Here is a 12688-nt window from a genome sequence, read left to right on the forward strand (position 1 = left end):
TTTTTCAACAGTAACTGTTAATCAGTAAATAATTTTGCTTACATTCTCAGCAATAATGAGATACAGCAGCTGGTGTGATAGCGAGTAATCTTGGCAATTTAAAGTCGTCATCAGTCTCCTGCATATACCTGTTTCCAGGCAAGGGACTCCATCATTCTTCCTTGATTTAAAAGAATGAACAAACATTTATAAAACTATTTTTAGTGATTACAAAAACATTGCAAATTCATGTGAAATTATATAGTAAACTGATCACTTGTCACTTTAAAAAATTGTTTTACTTTTTAAGCTGTTGGTTATCAGCCAAGGCCATGCTCCAAGGCTTCCTCCATACTATCTATGCAGTCTACTGAGGCAGAAGAAAGCATGAATTATGGGACATTGATGCATTTTTGGGTTTCTCTGGGGCTGAGGAAGTGGCTCTGGGTGGCAGTCACTTCTTACTGGAGTTTCCATAGTTTGCTGAGTTCTAGAGGAAGTGATTGATTTGGAGGTATTGCAACAGATCCAATCCACTAAGACAAACATGCTTGCTAGTTGCTAGGGACAAGATGGTGCCGCTGTGGAGGAACTGGCCAATCTCATGTCAAGCTCCAAATCCCCATGCTTGAGAGTTCTGTTTTATGCCACTTTTCAGTGGGCAGCATGCTTCACTCTACAAAAATAGCTTTGGCACAATTATGGGATGCCTCCAGATCTTTTCTGGCTAGTCACTTTGTTCAATTTAAATGTATACCATAGTTCTCCCTTACACTATACATGCTTTAAAAAACACTCCAGCAATTAAAATTACTGGGCAAAAATGTTTAGATTTGATCCAATTTCTTAAAAAATTATTTGGTGGAGTCAATGTCGGGACACTTTATAATTGTTCAAATTGTTCTAAGGAATTTGAAGGGCAGAATATTACCCAGGTGTCTAAGTTTGCAATGATACCAAATTGGGTGCAATTATGCTAATCGATGTGCAATAAACCAAAAAGGATCCAAACAGATTAGATCAATGGGCAAAGAGGTGGTAGATGGAAGTGTAAAATCATGAGATTAGGTAGAAGTGAAAACATGGAGTACATATTAAATGTCAGTTTGGTTAAGGTGACAAAGCAAGAAATATATCTAGTCGTTTTGGTTAATAGATCATTAAAACCAGTGCTCACAGGCAGTCAAGATGACAAATAAAATGTTGGGATGTATAGCTAGATGTGTCAACAAGCAGCAATTTTGAATTTGCTCCTGATTTTGGTGAGACTGCGGGCAGGATTTTCATTCAGGAGTCGGGTAGGAGGCGGGACTACAACATTGAGATGCGGCCAATCCACGCGATTTTAACTTGATTGACCTTGTTGAGCCCGCCCAGCGGGCTCAGCAGGCCAATTAAGGGCCACCTGGCAACAGGTGACGTCACAGACTGAAATTTCATCTGTCAAGAGGTTTTGACAAATGAAATATCAGCGTTTCACAGCTGTTTGAAGCTGTCAAACACTGACAGTCTTACTTCTAACCTGAGTCCTTCTTCACAGACTCAATTAGAAATCTCTCCTGCACAGTAAGCTGAAGGCTGTCACTTCTGACAGTTCGCAGCCATTCTGCTTTCTGTGCCGATGAGATGAGGGACTCCCAGGACCTAAAGGAAGGAAGGCTGAAAAGGTAATTTAAACTTCTTTAATCACTTTAGACATACCAAACACACTTACCTTTGCACGCATGCACACATCACTCACCTGAACACCGACATCGCGACCCCTCCAAGTCCTTCAACCCAACGGACCGCCTTCTCTAACTTGGCGTGGTTTGGAGCCGTTGGGAATCCCATGCTTCAACCTTAAAAATAGGGATTAGGCTAAAAACTGCCTGTTAACTACCTGTTAACAGGCAGTTAATTGGCACTAATCCCTTCCCGCCTCGGTAGGCGGATCCCAGTGCGGGGCGGGTACCCGCCTCCTTTGAAACTGGCATGGAGACGGGTTTGGGTGTGGGATGGGGTTGGGACCCCTGATTTCAGGATTTTATCCCCCCCCCAACGCCTCCAATCCCGACTCCACGGCCCAATGAAAATCCTGCCCTGCATCTGAGTCGCTGTGTTCTGTTGGGTCTCTGTATTGTGTGAATTATGTGATAAGATCCTCTACCCTGGAACTTCACTCTCGAGAAGAGGTGGTCAAGGGTGAATTGATCGAGTTATGTAAAATTTTATGGGGTATGGAGAATTTGGATCCAGGAAAGTTTTGTTGGGCAAAAGATCCAAAGACTAGGGGATACAGTTTACAATTAAAGGTGACAAAAGAAAATTCATTCAGTAAGAAGGTAATAGAAAAGTGGAAGAGATTATGGGCTGAATTTTGCCGCCGCTCAGAGGACGGGTTCGGGGGCAGGTCCACTGTCAAAATGGCAGTGATTGACAGCGGGTTGGAAGTCCACTCTGAACCCGCCTCCTTGTTAATTTCCCAAGTGCCGGCTCTGCCTGCGGTTTGCAGACCTGGCACTAAGCGGCGGGTCAGGCAATTGAGATACTTAAGAAATGCTTAAAGCTATTTAAGCAGCATTTTACCAGGTCCTAACGATTTTTCCATGTTATTTACGAGGTTCCTGGCGCTAGTGGATCATGTCAGATAAGTGTGGAGGGCTCTCAAAGACTCAGCATTGCTGTGAATAGTTGCCAGCTGCAAAAGTGGTATAAAAGCTACCATTTCATAGCTGTTCAATTTCCAATCTTAGAGGCTGGAGCCTTCAAGATTTGGAATACACTTTTCAGCTTTATGGAGTTTTGAAGTGTTTGGAGCAAACTCTCTATTCAGTGTCACCTCCTTGGAGCAAGCTCTCTCACCACTGACAGATCACTTCTGTCATCTCAACTTCAGCTGTCATCTATTCCATCAGCATGGGTGCCCTTGAAAAAATCTCACATTGGACCTCAGAATCCCACCACGATCAGCCCCAACACCAACATCACCAGGCACACCAGCAGCACCAACAACAGCTCCAAACTTCTCCGCAATCACCTGATGCTGCACAGGACACAGGGCATCAGCACTCGAACACATTGCTGCCCGGGAGGCCAGGGACGGCCTCACCATGGCCAGATTTACTTCACTTGATGCTGTACACCCTGGCTGCCACATGATGTGCCAGGTTGGCACCACCCACACCAACACCATAAAGCATCCCTACAATGACCAAGCCATTCCTTTCACACTCATCACCATTGGGGGGGTACCGTTATGTCTCACCATTCACTGCAACTCACTAAGCCACTTCCACACAGATCTGCCCAAGAAGGCAAAGTGTTGAAAATAAAGATTTCAATGTTTGACAACACATTAACAGAAACTTTACATGAACATTGACGATAACATCCAACTGCCTACCCTTGTGTGTTGTTAGCTTGTATCATTGAACAAAGATGAGGGTGAGTGTGAGGGGTGGCTAGTGAGATGGGGAAGTGATAATGTAGATAGAGAGGGATGGGTGGAGATGCAAGCTAACTTGGTGTAAGTAAGGATGTGCAGGAGTAGGGTAGGGAAGGCAGAGTGATGGGCAGGATGCGACTGAGTGTGGCTTTGCAGTAATGTTTTGTGATCTACTGAGATCATTGAAAGGTTTGCGCCACTGCAGCCTGATCCAACTGATGACATCCCTGCTTGTGTCCTCCTGTGCAATGTGCAACCAGACTGCGTTGGTCTCCTGGGGAAGTCTCTTCCGCCCATTGGAAGGGAAGGGAACCTCCCTGCGTGCTGTGACTTCCTCCATAAGCATATGGAGGGAGTAATGGGAGAGCCTGGGTGCAGCCATGCACCTTTGTGCAGTCATTGTCAGTGTTTTCAGCACCTCAATGCAGCAGAACACGGACAGCACAACTGTCAAAATGATTGTGGACATGGTCCCTTTAAGGAAACTGGCTGATGACACGTCTTCAAATGATGTCATCAGACCCGCTTCCTATTAATTGGCCGGGAACCTCACAGGGCAGACTTAACAAGCCCCGTCAACGGAAAATCTTGTTGGAGGCCGGGATCCAGACACATGCGGGGTCCCCACACACCATGGACATCGCTCGACCCAGACCCGCCAAGGTTGGGAAAATCCAGCCCTATCAATGGGAGTGGTGGAACCACCATAGCACAACATTATGGCAGGTTTTAAAAAAGGATTGGATGAAATCCTGTTAGTAAATAGGATTCAAGGTAATTGGTTCTAGAATCACAGTAAGGAACCCATTAGGAAGTTTGGAAGGGTAGGCAAGATGGGTGAATGAGCCTTTCCTGTTCAAAACTTTACTATGTTAGTTTGTATTATTTCCTACCGTTTTCCACAACTCCATGTTTGAATCTCGCCAATGAGGTTTCTGGCCTTGTCACTGTCCTACCCTTGGCCCCTTCCTCTTCCTCACTTACATGTTGCTCCTTGTTGACATCATACATCAATATGAGGTCAGCTAATATGTATGCTAATGACACCCAGCTCCACCTCTCTCAACCCTACTGATTCTGTGTTTTCAGACTGTTTGTACAAAATGGATTGCTCTTGGAAGAGCCGCAATTTCCTCAGATAAACAATATTTATCCCTCAACTAACATCAATAAAAATAGATTATTTGGTCATTGTCACATTGGTGTTTGTGGTGGGTTCTTGCTGTGCATGAATTGGCTGTCACGTTTCCTACATTGCAACAGTGACTACACTTCAAATGTACATCATTGGCTGTCAAGAGCTTTGGGACGTCCTGAGGTCGTTAAAGGTGCTATATTAATGCAAGGCTTCCTTCTTTCTTTCACCGATATCCATTCCCCTCCCTGGCTAATGTCTCAGGTTGAAGCAGACTGTTTGCAATCTCAGCATTCTATCTGTCCCCGAGCTGAGCATCCAATCCCATATTCTCTCCATCACAAAGACCGCCTACTTCCACCTCTAACATCGCCCTGCCTCAGCCAATCTGCTGATGAAACCTTCAGCCATGGCTTTATCAACTCCAGACCGGACTATTCCAATGCTTTCCTGGTTGGCCTCCCATTAACCACCCTCTGTAAACTTCAGCTTATCCAAAACTCTGCTGCCCATATCCTGTCCCGAACCAAGTCCTGCTCACCCAACAACCCTATCGTTATTGACCCATATTGGCTCCTGGTCCTACCACGCCTCAAATTTATCCTTGTGTTTAAATCCCTTCATGGCCGTGCCCCTCCTTATCTCTGTAACCTCCTCCAGCCTTACAAGTGCCCCACCATCGGGGGCTGTGTCTTCAGCGACCTAGGACTGAGGTTCTGGAAGGCATAAAGGAGTCTTTCCTTTATTAGCCGAGGCATAGAATATAAGAGCAGGGAGGTTATGCTTGAACTGTATAAAACATTAGTTAGGCCACAGCTAGAGTACTGTGTGCAGTTCTGGTCACCACATTACAGGGAAGATGTGATCGCACTAGAGAGGGTACAGAGGAGATTTACAAGGATGTTGCCTGGACTGGAGAATGTTAGTTAAGAGGAAAGATTGGATAGGCTGAGGTTGTTTTCTTTGGAGCAGAGGAGGCTGAGGAGAGACTTAATTGAGGTGTATAAAATTATGAGGGGCCTAGATAGAGTGGATAGGAAGAACCTATTTCCCTTAGCAATGCGGACAATAACCAGGGGGCATAGATTTAAAGTAATTGATAGAAGGATTAGAGGGGAGTTGAGAACATTTTTCACCCAGAGGGTGGTGCTGGTCTGGAACTCACTGCCTGAAAGGGTGGTAGAGGCAGAAACCCTCATCACATTTAAAAATAGGAAGTCACACAACACCAGGTTATAGTCCAACAGCTTTATTTGAAATCACAAGCTTTCGGAGCGCTGCTCCTTCGTCTGGTGAAAGCTGTTGGACTATAACCTGGTGTTGTGTGACTTCCTACATTTGTCCACCCCAGTCCAACACCGGCATCTCCACATCATGATCACAATTAAAAAGTACTTGGATGTGCACTTGAAGTGCCGTAACCTACAGGGCTACAGACCAAGAGCTGGAAAGTGGGATTAGGCTGGATAGCTTTTTGCTGGCCGGCACGCTGGGCCGAATGGCTTACTTCTGTGCCATAAATTTCTATGATTCTATGATTCTAATGTATACCGGGACAAAAGAATATAAAAGTGTTGGTTCTGATTGTCTGCAATCTCAGTCAATCTAAACCCAGAAAAGCAACCATGTAAATTAAGAATGGTGTATGGGAAAAGCTAAGTGAAACTTTTCTGTTGTGTACCTCTTCCACAAGCAAATAAAAGTTAGTTATTCTATGGCTAAGAAGAACTCCAAACGTTCAAAGTTTAGCATCATATGTGACAGAAATAGTGGGAAGAAAATGCAAAGCCCACGTAAATCTGTTACAAATACATCACTAAGCATGAAATTGCAACTGATGCCTCACTTAGAACATTCATAACGTTTCGCTGCTGACATTAAACTGTAATTAAACATCTGGACCCTGATGACAAAATTCATTGATAGAATAAAATGTTGCTTACACATTTTGCAGCCTCTAGTAAATAAAAATTTGTGTTCATGTGGATAGCACATTTCAGGAGGTGGTCACACCGCAGCTTAAGAGTGTGCAGGCAGAGAGGGAATAGGTGACCGCCAGACAGACAAGGAGGACCAGGCAGGTAGTGCAGGAGTCCCCTGAGTGGACCTCGCTCTCCAACCGGTATTGAATACTGGTGAGGGCGATGGTTCCTCTGGGGAGTACAGCCAAAGCCAAGTCCACGGCACCACGGGTGGCTCAGCTGTACAGGGGGGAGAAGGGAGATCAGGAAAGAAATAGTGATAGGGGATTCAATAGTTAGGGGATCAGACAGGTGTTTCTGCGGCCACAGACATGATTCCAGGATGGTATGTTGCCTCCCTGGTGCCAGGGTTAAGGATGTCACTGAGTGGCTGCAAAACACTCTGAAGGGGGAGGGTGAGCAGCCAGAGGTCGTGGTCCATATCGGTATCAATGACTTAGGTAGATGAGGGTTGAGGTCCTTCAGGCAGATTTTAGGGAGCTAGGAAAGAGATTAAAAAGCAGGACCTCAAAGGTAGTAATCGCCGAATTACTCCCGGTGCCACATGCGAGTGAGTATAGAAAGAGGAGGATAGAGCAGATGAATGCGTGGTTGGAGAGATGGTGTAGAAGGGAGGGCTTCAGATTCCTGGGGCATTGGGGCCAGTTCTGGGGGAGGTGGACCTGTACAGGCCAGACGGGTTGCACCTCAACAGAGCCGGACCAATATCCTTGCGGGGTGGGGTTTGCTAGTTTTGTTTGGCAGGGGGATGGGCACCAGGATGTAGCATTAGAAAGGAGAGACATGGTGCACAAAAGAGTAGGAGATACAGATAGCACTAGAGTAAGAGATCGTATGGTATTAGGTGGGGTCAGACTAAGAGAGAATACAAGAAGGTCTAAGATAGGTTTACAGTGCATGTATGTAAACGCACGACGTGTGGTAAATAAGGTTAGTGAGCTGCAGATGCAAATAGCCACATGGGAATATGATGTTGTGGTGATAACGGAGACCTGGCTCAAAAAAGGACAGGATTGAGTACTAAATATTCCTGGAAAAAAGGTGTTCAGGAAAGATAGGGAAGGAATGAAAGGAGGTGGGGTGGCAGTATTGATTAAGGAGAATATTACAGTGCTGGAGAGAGAGGATGTCCTGGAGGGGTCAAGGACAGAATCTATTTGGTTAGAGTTAAGAAATAATAGAGGTGCCATTACACTACTAGGTGTATTCTATAGACCACCAACTAGTGGGAAGATATAGTGGTGCAAATTTGCCGAGAAATTACAGAGAGGTGCAAGAACTATAGAGTAGTGATAACGGGGGACTTCAATTATCCTAATATAGACTGGGATAGTAATAGTGTAAATGGCAGAGAGGGGGAAGAATTAGGAGTACTTTCTTGATCAGTACATTTCCGGTCCAACGAGGAAGGAGGCATTGCTGGATCTGGTTCTAGGGAATGAGGTGAGTCAGGTGGATCAAATTTCAGTAGGTGAACATTTAGGGAACATTTAGGGAGCAGTGATCATAGGTTTAGGTTAGCTATGGAAAAGGAAAAAGAGCAATCATAACTTCCTTAATTGGAGGAGGGCCAATTTCAATGGGTTCAGAACAGACCTGGCCTGGGTAAATTGGAATCAAAGAATGACAGGCAAAACTGTAATTGAAAAATGGGCTGCTTTTAAAGAGGAGATGATTAAGGTACAGTTGAGGTACATTCCCACGAGGGGGAAAAGTAGGGGAAGCAAAGCCAGAGCTCCTTGCATGACGAAAGAGATAGAGAGTAAGATAAAGCAGAAAAAAGGGGCATATGACAGATGCCAGGTTGAGAATACAAGTGAGAACCAGGCTGAATAAATAAAGTTCAGAGGGGAGGTGAAAAAGAAAATAAGAGAGGCAAAGAGGAAGTATGAGAATAGACTGGCAGCTAACATAAAAAGGAATCCAAAAGTCTTCTATAGGCATATAAATAGTATACGGGTAGTAAGAGGAAGGGTGGGGCCAATTAGGGACTAAAAAGGAGACCTATGCATGGAGGCAGAGGGCATGGCTGAGGTATTAAACGAGTACTTTGCATCTGTCTTTACCAAGGAAGAAGATGCTGCCAAAGTCATAGTGAAAGAGGAGGTAGTTGAGATATTGGATAGGATAAAAATTGATAGAGGAGGTACTAGAACGGCTGGCTGTACTTAAAGTAGATAAGTCACCAGGACCGGATGGGATGCATCCTAGGATGCTGGGGTAAGTAAAGGTGGAAATTGCAGAGGTACTCGCCATAATCTTCCAATCTTCCTTGGATATGGGGGTGGTGCCAGAGGACTGGAGAATTGAAAATGTTACACCCTTGTTCAAAAAAGGGTGTAAGGATAGACCCAGCAACTACAGGCCAGTCAGCTTAACCTCGGTGGTGGGGAAGATTTTAGAAACGATAATCCGGGACAAAATCAACAGTCACTTGGACAAGTGTGGATTAATTAAGGGAAGCCAGCACGGATTTGTTAAAGACAAATCGTGTTTAACTAACTTGATTGAATTTTTTAATGAAGTAACAGAGAGGGTTGATGAGGGCAATGCGGTTGATTCTGGTGTACATGGACTTCCAAAAGGCGTTTGATAAAGTGCCACATAATAGGCTTGCCAGCAAAGTTGAAGCCCATGGAATAAAAGGGACAGTGGAGCATGGATACGAAATTGGCTAAGTGACAGGAAACAGAGAGTAGTGGTGAACAGTTATTTTTCGGATTGGAGGAAGGTACACAGTGGTGTTCCCCAGGCTAGGAACTAGGACCACTGCTTTTCTTGATATATATTAATGATTTGGATGTGGGCGTACAGGGCACAATTTCAAAATTTGCAGATGACACAAAACTTGGAAGTATAGTGAACAGTGAGGAGGATAGTGATAGACTTCAAGAAGACATAGACAGGCTGGTGGAATGGGCAGACACGTGGCAGATGACGTTTAACACAGAAAAGTGCCAAGTGATACATTTTGGTAGGAAGAACGAGGAGAGGCAATATCAACTAAAGGGTACAATTCTAAATCGGGTGCATGACCTTGGGGTATATGTGCACAAATCCTTGAAGGTGGCAGGGCAGGTTGAGAAAGCAGTTAAAAAAGCATATGGGATCCTGGGCTTCATAAATAGAGGCATAGAGTATAAAAGCAAGGAAATTATGATGATTCTTTATAAAACACTGGTTCGGCCACAACTGGAGTATTGTGTCCAATTCTGGGCTTTAGGAAGGATGTGAAGGCCTTAGAGAGGGTGCAGAAACGATTTACAAGAATGGTTCCAGGGATGAGGGACTTCAGTTATGTGGCTAGACTGGAAAGGCTCTCCTTAGAGCAGAGAAGATTGAGAGGAGATTTGATAGAGGTGTTCAAAATCATGAGGGGTCTAGACAGAATAGATAGAGAGAAACTGTTCCCATTGGTGGTAGGGTCGAGAACCAGAGGACACAGATTTAAGGTGATTGGCAGAAGATCCAAAGGCGAAATGAGGAAAAACTTTTTTACGCAGTGAGTGGTTAGGATCTGAAATGCACTGCCCGAGAGGGTGGTGGAGGCAGATTCAATCGTGACTTTCAAAAGGAAATTGGATAAGTGCCTGAAGGGAAAAAGTTTGCAGGGCTATGGGGAAAGGGCGGGGTAGTGGGACTAGCTGGATTGCTCTTGCAGAGAGCCGGCACGGGCTCGACGGGCCGAATGGCCTCCTTCTGTGCTGTAACCATTCTATGATTCTATGATTCATTAAGAAGAAATATTAATTTACTGTTAGAAGAATTGTTAAAGTTTTACAAAGTATTTCATTGAAGAGAATTATTTTAGTAGAACAGTAACATTTGTTTTGCTTCCTGTAGATGGCCTACATCAGTTGTATACTATCAACCATTTATAGAAATGAGAAGGCAAGACATACCAAGTACCCAGCAGCTGAGTCATGCATTTGTCACTGATAGCCTCTTTAAAACATTGCGTAGCCCTCAGTTCAGGATAAACCAATTTGGTCTCTGTTTGCGTCCACCCAGGATTAAGAGTCCAGAAATTAGTATGTAGCATTTGTTCAAAGGCTATGTAAAGAAACAAAATACCTCAATGTTAAGGCAGCACTATTATCAAAATGATAAGCAAAAAAAGTGATTAAAATGCCTCAACATTTTGTGATAAAATCTCAGCTTATTTTGTCCAATAATACCATTCATTAGAATTTTTAATGACGTGATGCAAATATGATTAACTCTTAGCATACATTGGATCAGTTGCCTCATTCGGATTGACTATACTCATTCAATACAACTTCTTCCCATTTTGATGCATTCCTCCAGAGATTGACTTGTTCATTTTTACATTTTTGCCATTTGGTTTGTTGCGGGGAGGGGGATGCCCATCTTTTTTCCAATCAAATGGCCACTTATTTTCAAGTTACTGTCATTACTGAAATGGATAATGGGAGCAGGATGCCAGGAAAATAAGATAAGTAAACTGTTTATACTCCTAAAAGTGTTGGTAGTTAGAGCAAATTATATTTAATTTAGGGGAAAAATTGTTAAAATATATATAATAGAGGAGACACATATCGTGTGGGCCCTGCAGCTAACAGGACAACATAGCCATATGTTGGATATATGTATTATAAATTTTGTACAGCTATGTACTTTCTTTAAGATTATTGTGCTGATGATTATCTTCATGTATTCTTTCATCGTAGGTCGATTAAATTCTGTTCAGCGAGCCAGTTGTGGTCGCCAACTCTGATTGGATGTATTCCTGGAGGTTTTATTACATGACCTCTCACCTCCAACTACCCCGCCCAGTCAAACAGCCATTTTCCCATCTCCAATATGTTTATAACTAATAATTCCATTTTTTTAATGCACATTTTTTAATCACAGAATCACAGAAACCCCACAGTGCAGATAGAGGCCATTTCGGCCCATCGAGCCTGCACCGACACATATCCTACCCGATCCCCGTAACCCCTACACCAACACATATCCCACCCTATCCCCGTAACCCCACGTATTTAATCTCCCTAACACTAAGGGTCAATTTTATCATAGCCAATCAACCTAACCTGCACATCTTTGGACTGTGGGAGGAAACCGGAGCACCCGGAGTAAACCCACGCAAACACGGGGAGAATGTGCAAACTCCACACAGACAGTCGCCCGAGGCCGGATTCGAACCCGGGTCCCTGGCGCTGTGAGGCAACAGTGCTAACCACTATGCCACCGTGCTGCCTCAATTATTTTTCTCATGGGTTCATTTTTTGGCTAAAAGAAAAATTACTTTGCTCTTATAAGATTTAAGTGTTAAACAAGTAACGCCACAATGTCTGAATATGAATATAATAATAACCTCATGGTCATGCTCATGTCCATAGTAAATGTGTAGAGAACAAGTGGTATATAGGTGTGAAAATCAGACGACCTTGTGGTTATGGTTGGCTCTGGGTAAGCAGAAGTTCAAAAGGCTTCCACAGAAGGGCTAATTACGTTTCCTGAGGTGTAAGAAAGCTTGTATATAAAAACCAGGCAGCACAGCTGTTGTCTGTTGGTACAAACTCGAGCAGCATTGAAGCCACTGTACTTCTGTTCTCCAGACTGAAGTAAACATGCTCTTTCTATATATTGCATTCCTGTAAATAAAGTCTTAAAAGACAATTTGTTGTTGTTAGCTTGATTACCTGGCATCCAAAAGCATAGGACTCCTACCCTTAAGAGTCAATACGTAATAGACTATTTGCACGAACAGGCAAGGATTCCACTCTCAGTGTTCAGCTCAATTTGTGACAGTTAACACTGCATTATGCAAAGCCGATGCTCAATTCCCAGGCAGCTGTCAAAACGGCTTCATTTTAAAGAAGCCCAATCTGCCAGCAATATTTGACCCAGAAAGGCAAGTCTCATGTTGCCTTCTGTGCCAGTCAATATCCTCCTAGGTATCCCAGGACATGAGCTGAACTTAGAAATAAATGAGGTGCCTCCACCAGAATCAGCAAGTACACAAACAACACTGTTCCAAGCTTTTGGTCTCCCTTAGGTATCCCCCGGGGTACAGTAGAGCTAGTTACGTCCATAAAAGCTCCCAAGTCTCTTCAGGAGTATGCCCATACTGCCCAATCTCGAATTTTACAATAGTGTATCCCAGGGCTTTAACATTAGATCCCCCTTGTGATCTGA

General features: G+C 43.9%; 1 protein-coding gene across 3 annotated transcripts in view; it reads right to left on the bottom strand.

Annotated features, from left to right (window-relative positions):
* Positions 1 to 12688, bottom strand: part of c11h16orf89 (chromosome 11 C16orf89 homolog) — a 123596-nt gene that overhangs the window by 80528 nt on the left and 30380 nt on the right. For all 3 annotated transcript variants that reach the window (XM_086000487.1, XM_086000486.1, XM_086000488.1), the window contains exons 3-4: positions 10426 to 10576; positions 43 to 160 (exon numbers count right to left, since the gene is read on the bottom strand). In XM_086000487.1, coding sequence (XP_085856613.1) covers positions 43 to 160; positions 10426 to 10576 — 269 coding nt within the window. The remainder of the gene's footprint in view (positions 1 to 42; positions 161 to 10425; positions 10577 to 12688) is intronic.

This window comes from Somniosus microcephalus, chromosome 11 (genome assembly GCF_052327205.1).
Source record: "Somniosus microcephalus isolate GS21.2 chromosome 11, FLI_Smic_1.0, whole genome shotgun sequence".
Taxonomy (NCBI): Eukaryota; Metazoa; Chordata; class Chondrichthyes; order Squaliformes; family Somniosidae; genus Somniosus; species Somniosus microcephalus.